This window comes from Amblyraja radiata, chromosome 9 (genome assembly GCF_010909765.2).
Source record: "Amblyraja radiata isolate CabotCenter1 chromosome 9, sAmbRad1.1.pri, whole genome shotgun sequence".
Taxonomy (NCBI): domain Eukaryota; kingdom Metazoa; phylum Chordata; class Chondrichthyes; order Rajiformes; family Rajidae; genus Amblyraja; species Amblyraja radiata.
Genome location: NC_045964.1, coordinates 37,425,980 through 37,434,339, shown reverse-complemented (window position 1 = coordinate 37,434,339; position 8,360 = coordinate 37,425,980). Strand labels below are relative to the sequence as shown.

General features: G+C 40.8%; 1 protein-coding gene across 1 annotated transcript; it reads right to left on the bottom strand.

Moving 5' to 3' along the window:
• Window positions 1-5,023: 5,023 nt before the first annotated feature.
• nkx2-8 (NK2 homeobox 8) lies at window positions 5,024-6,886 on the bottom strand. The gene is made up of 2 exons (XM_033027137.1): window positions 6,391-6,886; window positions 5,024-6,297 (listed from the first exon to the last, which is right to left on the bottom strand). Exons 1-2 carry the CDS (start codon window positions 6,590-6,592, stop codon window positions 5,756-5,758), a joined length of 744 nt encoding a protein of 247 aa, XP_032883028.1. The 5' UTR covers window positions 6,593-6,886; the 3' UTR covers window positions 5,024-5,755.
• Between the last annotated feature and the right edge of the window lie 1,474 nt (window positions 6,887-8,360).

The following is an 8,360-nucleotide window of genomic DNA, read 5'->3' as shown; positions in this document are numbered from 1 at the left end:
ACCCGGGAGGACGGGTAGACTGGACCGACATTGCCGCAGAGGGCGGGCGGGGGAGAGGGGTGAGTGGGGGAGAGAGAGACAGGACCAGGACCTCCACTGAACCCCCCCCCGTGAACATCAAACTATTTTTATGCATTCCTTGAGGATATCTTCATCATGTCACCAAATGAAACAATGAATATTGGTATGAGGTATTTCATACCCATCTGAGGGTTGACGTCTCAATGAGGCAGCGTCTGTTGCTATTATGATACTGTCAGACAGACTAGACTGTTGGGTAAGCCGTCAAAACCCAGTCTTCTTCCAATCAATGGGCAAGGTTTAGGTTCATTATTGTGACACTTTCAGTGAAAAATGTTGCCACGCAATAAGAACAGACAATATTATACCTAACTACAATCAAATCAAACTCAAGTACAATAGGTTCAGCAAAGGGAAAGATACAAATTGCGGAATGCTCCTAATTCCAACTCTCGAAACTCTCAAATGCCAGCATTTATAACATAGAGAATATAGGTAGACGTATAATGCTGGAGTAAGTCAGCGGGACAGGCAGCATCTCTGGAGAGAAGGAATGGGTGGCGTTTCGGGTCAGACAAGTCTTCAGCGAATATAGAACAGTACAGTACAAGGACAGGCCCTTCAGCACGTGATGTCTGTGCCAGACATGATGCCAAGATAAACCAATCTACGCTGCTTGCACATAATTCACATCCTTCCATTTCCTGCACCTCCATGTTCTTGGTTTAATTTAGAGATGCAACATGGAAACTTCAATCCACCAAGTACACACTGACCATCGATCACCTGTTCACACACTAGATCTAAGCACTCCCTACACACTAGGGACAATTTACAGAGGGCAAATCCCACGCATATGGGATGTGGGAAGAAACCGGAGCACCCGGAGGAAACCCCCGCGGTCACGGGGAGAACGTGCAAACTCCACACCGTCACCACTTGAGGTCAAGTTCCAAACCGTGTCTCCGGCGATACCAGCTGTGCCGCTGTGCCGCTATCCAAAAATACTCTTAAATGCCACCATCGTATTTTCCTCCACCACCACTGGCAGCGCGTTCCAGGCACCCGCCACTGTTATTAAAAAAATATGTATTGGTTAATTTTTCAGTGACTTCGCCACTTTGGCAGTTGCTGATTTCAATAACATTATCGGAGGGTCCAGAGCGTTTCCCATGCGCCCCTCTCAACAAAGTGACACATGCATTAGACTAAAGCAACATCAGAGAGGTTCTAGCTTCTGCGCATTGCCGCTCGATGCCACAACTTACAATCTCAGTCCGGTTTCCCCACTTCCCCCGGCTTCGATATGATCGGACCTTGCCATTATCCAAATTATGTCTCGTTTGCATTTCCGATGTTGAAATTTAACAGGATTTTTTTTCTCATCTATAAAATCTTGACTGAATATTTTTGAGAAACGTTGTTTCCTCGGTAAGTTCTTGACTGATCTACAAATAAAGAAATGGAATATCTTCCAGAGATGCTGCCTGATCCGCTGAGTTACTCCAGCACTCTGTGTCTCCTTTTGTAAATCAGCATCTGTAATTCGTTGTGTCTACAAACAAACAATTCGAGATTACATTGTATCGGAGCTTTTTAAAACCGGTGCATTTTCAATAACTTTCAAGGTAAACATCTTAAATTCCATTGCTTTGTTAATTGTGTGAAGAGAACAATAATGATGAATAAATAGATGACCGATGTGCGGACGGATGTGTCAAGGGTTCTTACACTTCAGTTAAATAAGGGTAACTTTTCAGGGGGAGAGAACTTTGTAGAGTTGACTTATGTAGTTTTGCAGGAGGACGCTGCACAGGAAATCGCGATTTCGAAAACTTATTATTCGCAAATAAAAGATAACCACAAAATGAATATTAATTATAATCTGTAGTATTTCATGAAACAGAATTTATTCTGTGCAAAAGGCATCGGCAACATCACAAGGCATCTAAATAATTACGGCCACAAACATATTAATTTTACATCGGTGTCTTTATATGCAATCGATTTAGCAAATAGTCCTAATGGACACGTTTAGTTCAGTCCAAATGCCTCATTAGGACCGCGGATTTCCAAAATAGTAATTGTCGTCCCATCAAAACCGCGCCTTTTGTCTTCATGAATGTTACAATGTTTTAAAAGATACCATTGTGCCAACCGTAAACCATAAAATTGTCACCGGGGACTGATTAAAAAGTTCTGAATTGAAACACTGCGGAATTTGTCTGCATCCTATTCACAGCTGACAATGCTTCATTCAGCCGAGTACACAAAAAGAGTTTAAAGGGATTCTGTTGGAGATTCTCCAAGCCTAGCTGCATCCATATGGAATACTCGTCGGACATCAGTGTGGACAAAGGGCCCAGGTGACAGCGCCAGCCGCATCCTCTGCCCAACAGGCAGAACAGACAACACGGGGTCGAGATATTTTACAACTTTCATCAAAATGCACGCCTCTTACATTTCATTTTCTCATGCCAACAACTTTCCCTTGTACCGCTCTTTAATGGTCATTGTGCCGATATAAACTGTTCAACTTCCTCATACATCCCCAGTAAAACCTACGATCCCTGATGCCATGAACACAATGGATTACTTGACCGTATATTCGGCGGTCGTTGCAATAATATTAGCACCGCATCTTATCCCAGGCACTTGTTAAAAACATGAACTGAAATCCATTCTGTTGATTTTTTAGACACATGGAACTGCAGATGTTGATTTACTAAGAAAGGCACAAAGTGCTAGAGTAACCCAGAGGGCCAGGCAGCATCTCTGGAGAACATTGATAGATGACGTTTTCGGTCAAAGAAACACTCTGACCCGATACATTCTCCATAGACGCTGCTTGACCCACTGAATTACTCCAGTATTTGGTGCCTTTTTAAAAAATCTTTGAAATACATTCACTTTCACCGATCAAGCGGATATTTAAAAATCAAAATCAACATGAAGATATAAACCTTCACAGCAGTTAACATGGTTTTAATTATCAAAACGGCTCCTCTTGTGTGCAAATGGGTTATTTACGATTTTACAAAAATCATGCACGAACTTTGAATAGTTTGGTCAGTTAAAACCAGTATGGATTGACGGCCCGTTGAAAGAAATGTTAACATTCGGCTGCTAAACTGGGAAAAAAATATCCAAATCAAATTGATTGCTGCAATAAATATGAGCGCTTCACCCCAAGAATTTAAACCATCAATGCGCGCTTATTCTAATACATTTGGACACCATCCTTTTCCTGGTGAATATGCAAAAATCGTCTTAAAAGTTTGACCATTCTTCATATGGGACTCCTTCCTACCTTCCTTCCTCCCCCCCCCCCCCCCCTCTCTATCTACAACCTCCACCCACTTCGAGGGTTTACGTTACCGTCAGCAGCATTTTTATATACAGCTCTGAGTATACCTCGAACTCCCTGAAATGGTTGAACCATGTAACGAGGAAATAGGCCTACCACCCGTTCACATTATCTCTCTGTTACCCCACTTTCTCATCCACTCCTTGCACACTGAAGGCAATTTACATAGGCCAATTAACATACAAACCCGCACGTCTTTGGATCATGTGAAACGAATCCGGAGGACTCGGAGGAAACTCACATGGTCACAGGGAGACGTGCAAACTCCACGCGGAGAACATCCAAAGTCGGGATCGAACCCAGGTTTCTGGCGCTGTGAGGCAGCGGCTCTAAAGCTGCGACGTTGAAACAAAAGCACGATTAGTACTTATTTGTCATGTCCAATGGGCATTAAATTAGCTCATCATTCACTATTTTAGGTATAGTTGTAATGCAGCAAAAGCGGACGATGTTCCGGAATTATGTCCCCTTTTTCTACATCCGTTACTCTTTCAAAAAAATGCCACCTTTACTTCTGCGCCAACAAAGTTCTGCCAAGGATTGTGCGTCGTTTTCCTCTCGGGGTATTCAGTACAAGGGGAAATTATATTTTTAAATCGGATTTTTCCAAACATTTGCGTCATCCACTTAGTGTTTATCTCTGCCCCAGCTAAACAACAAAGCCATTATCTGTGGTTACAATTATTGCATTTTCATTCATTTATTTTCACGCTCCTGTAATAGTTATACATAATTTGCGTGCCTACAATTTTTTATCCTCATTAAAGTCTGCGGCTAAATAGTTGGGTTGTATTAGTCATTTTAGCAATTTACGCTGAAGGTTATCATTTCCCGTCCCAAATTACTTTATGTCCAGAGAATAGGCAAAAGAGGGTTGCAGAAAAAAACCCTCTACTCACCTCCATGACGCAGAATGCTGTTGCTGGGATCAGATTGCGTCAGAGTTCTGTGTAACTTAATCCTAACCATGTCATTAAAAATCGGGTTACGATATTGTTACACTAAATATCGGGCTTCTTGCCTTAAGATGAATAGTGTTCAAGTAATCACAAACTCAGCAGTTGAGCATGTTGGTTTTATTTTTACACTGACACCAAGTATTTTGTTGTCAGTCGTCGAGAATTGTCGCGTGATCACGTTAAAGTATTTCATTACCATGTAATGGAGCTACCAAAACCTCGAATAATGGTATTCACGCTGCGTGCATCATGACGAGTATTTTACACTAAACATGGATTGTTTTTGTCAGGACATTTACGATGACAACAAGGCACAAATACGTCACGGCATCCAAAAGGAATTGTGGCTTTTATACGATATTAATTGCCCATCGCTATCAATAGATACAACCAATGTGTTCGTAATAGAGATAATGGATTTGTTTATTTCTGTCATCTCTTTTCAGAATCAATACTTTATATACATATGTGTTTAATGTCAGAAACATATTCGTTTTTGTCAAAAGTTTTAACTAACTTTTGTTCAGTGGAAATGTTTAGCTAAGACGAAAGATTAAGTGATAACATTCGACTGTCAACGTGCCCACGTGTATAAATGTACAAGGTTAATATATAGAGAACACTGGACTTTCAAATTCAAATTAATTAAAATCAAAACGATGTAATTTCCATGTTGAACGTCTGAAGTATACACTATTTAATCAACAATTTTCACCCACAAGAGACTCCCGTTCTAACTTCTAGAACGCCACGTTTCTCAATCGAAATGCTGAAAAACTTCTGTTCCATTCTCGAATAATTTGAAAGGGTTTGTAAATGTTCACTTGGCATTAGTTAAATAACATTCGAGGAGGTTCAACTAACCTAAACATACATTTCATTACAATGAAAGGTTACATGTTTATAATACTAATTAGCTGTTTTACACTGGAAAAATATTTTAAATTACCAATACCGAAACAACTGATTGGTCATTAAATTCGATCTTATCAAAACTGAAAAATGTAATTTGACACACTTTCAAAAACTATTTATACAATGCAAGCTGTATTTACTATTTCAGACCAAAGAAATTACCACGAATAAACTAGCAACTTGTGCTGTTGGCATGTTCTATACCTTGTAGACCTATAGTCGTTTTCATTTGTTTAGTTCCGGATTATATTACATCTATAAATTACTTTTTTTTAATGGTCCTTTGGAAAACAAGATATGCACGTAACAGTTATATTCCTGGAAACGATCAAAAGAAAAGTTAGGCAGCGGTCTGGAAACGCAATGTGTAAGAACATAGCAGAAAATATAATAATATGGGAAATGCCACTACTCACGAAGTTGCTGGACTATAACATTATTATTTTGTAATCAAATAATAGCATAAGTTTTGGGAGTTCAAAGTGCCTGCCATTCACCAGCTCCACTGTTGTCTCCGTATTACAGGATGCGTCAGGTGATGATAACTCGGAAAGGCGCCCAGCGGCCCAGCGTGCTGCACCTGTTGGAAGCCACGGACTGCGAAAGCAGTGAAGGAATTACTGAGGTGAACAGTATGTCCGGGCTTGTCCCGGATCTGTATGGAAGTAATAGAGCAAGTGTGGCAAGGCTTGCCATCTTTGACCAGCACTGGCACTGCGACTCTGCGGACCAGTTGAGGCTGGTTTACATCCACCTGCAAACTGCCTTCTACCTGGGCTCTCTTCATTTTATACCTGTGGTTTTGGAACCAGATCTTCACCTGAGTCGGAGTCAGGCTCAGGCGGTGGGCGAAGTGTTCGCGCTCGGGAGCGGATAAGTAACGTTGCTGCCGAAACCTTCGCTCAAGTTCGAACGTTTGTGCTTTGGAGAAGAGGACCCGCCGTTTCTTCTTCTTCTCGTTCTTCGTGATGGAGGTAGAGCCTTTCCTTTGGACACGACCCTCTGAAGCTCGATCGGTGCCGCTCTCATCAGATGCTATAAGGAAACATGTGTCCTGTCAAAGATACTTCGCATGAAACCAAGACAGCAAATCAGCATCAGGCACCCAAATCTAATTTCGATACTTACACATCTTGTCAGAACCAAACCACGCAGAATAAGGCAATTTAGAATAGTCTTGTTGCGGGCGTGTGCCCAGCTCGCTCCTCATGGTAGAAGATTGAGTAACCTTTCCACCTCCTTGATCCCAATCATTAAGGTTGTCCATTGCACGTTGATCTGGCAAATCTAAAATACTGCGTACTGTAAAGTTGGTTCTCGTAATCGACATGTTCGCAATTATCAGACTCTCACCAAAATTCCGGAGAAGAGTATATTACTGGCACGTTAAGGGGAGTAGAAACAGTTTTGTTTTGCTTACGAGGAATGTGGAACAATTATATTTCGCTGCAAATAATGGAGAGATAAGAGAGAACGTCTTGTGTTTACACAAGAAGTCCTCTTCACCGCAAACAGTGACAACCTTCAGATGGTTCCTGACCATAGGACCCCAAGTACCTGCATCAGTCAAGTACCAAATCATTAATGAGAGTAGGTGCAACCCTACCAGAGAATAAACCGGCACTTCCCAAAGACAGCAGGAAACTGGATTCACCATTACATATTCTACGTGATTAGCCAACAGATAATGGTAATTGTGTTAGTGAATTAGTGAATTACATCTTGGGTGGTTAGTGGAGCGACATCCCTTCCCCCTCCCCATTATTTGCATACAAAGTAAAGAAGCAGTGACAGGTTTCACTAGTTCATTTAATTACTTATTCATTTGCTAACAACCTCCCGTATATGTTTTTAAAGTGAACTGAGCACGCTGAATTTAAACGTATAAGGTGAGCATTTTCAATCAAGCCTATTTCTGTAAATTTATTCCTAATATGGATTTCCTTGGCAAAATGCAAAGGAAGTATTTAATGATGAGCAAAACTCACACGCACAGCAAGACAAGTTAAACTGGTTCTGACGAATGGCAGCTACGATAACAACATTTTCATTGTCTGTTTGCTTTAATTTTATTCAACGTCTTAATACTTTGTGCACTATGTCAAGAAGTATACAACTTTATTTACATTCAAATACAACGCCAATTAGTTGATCAAAGAGTACCTTGCGTAACATTCATTTTTTATTTCTAAACATTCAGCAAAAAGGGTAGTTTAATCGTGCTAAAATGCTGAGCTTTTGGTGACGTAAGCAACTAGCATGGCACTATCCCCGTGTTGGCCATCGAGACAATTTCTGTAGGTAATCTTCAGGCAAATATTCCCATGCCATGCCTGTTTGTGCCACCTATCAAGCTGCTTCTGTGACACTGTCCATGCTCCACAAACTCCCTCACAACGTCCTGGGTGGTCGAAACCGGGAGAACACAAATACATGCCAACTGCTAGGCTGCAAACAATAGAGGAAATGTAGACCAACGTCCCAGACCTGTTGGAAGCATTTGTTCCAGTCAAGACTTTGCATTTGTTCAGTCATCAAATAATAGATGATTGACGCATGAGCACAATGTGCTTTAACTTTTTGGGATAAGTCCGAGTTTGTTCCTTGTTGTCATGGTGTTCAATGGCATTAAAAGGGATTTGCTTGCTATCGACTTCGCTTCACGTCTAATGCAGCCAAGTGCATGAAAAGTTGTTACTTACGTCGTGCAGATTCAAACAGGATTTCTTAAAATGTAAAATCAGAGGATTATTCACTCTCGAGAGAAAGATGGACCATCTATCCCAAATGCAATTTCTTCCACAATAAACAGTTTACCATATCTAGTACAGATGTAATTTCTGGAATTGCAAAGTACCAGAGCAAGATTTCGTTTCGAAATTTAGCATAGGCGTTAGCGACTAAACCGCCACCAATATTTGCTTCAGAGATGGAACGGGACTGTCACCATAAATCTAATCTGTATTTTACACTAAATAGGTACTTCAATTACTATTGTACTTCACATTCGTTGTATCATAGATGATTATTACATTGGTTTTAAATAACAGAATAACGCAGAACGGGTATTTATGGAGCTTGTGTTATATTGTAATCTT

Excerpts from the sequence above, each read along its gene's own strand:
- nkx2-8 (XM_033027137.1), bottom strand. The coding sequence starts at position 6,592 with ATGTCGATTACGAGAACCAACTTTACAGTACGCAGTATTTTAGATTTG. Across the intron at positions 6,298-6,390 it reads GTTTGGTTCTGACAAGATGT|CATCTGATGAGAGCGGCACC; the intron begins GTAAGTATCGAA and ends GTTTCCTTATAG.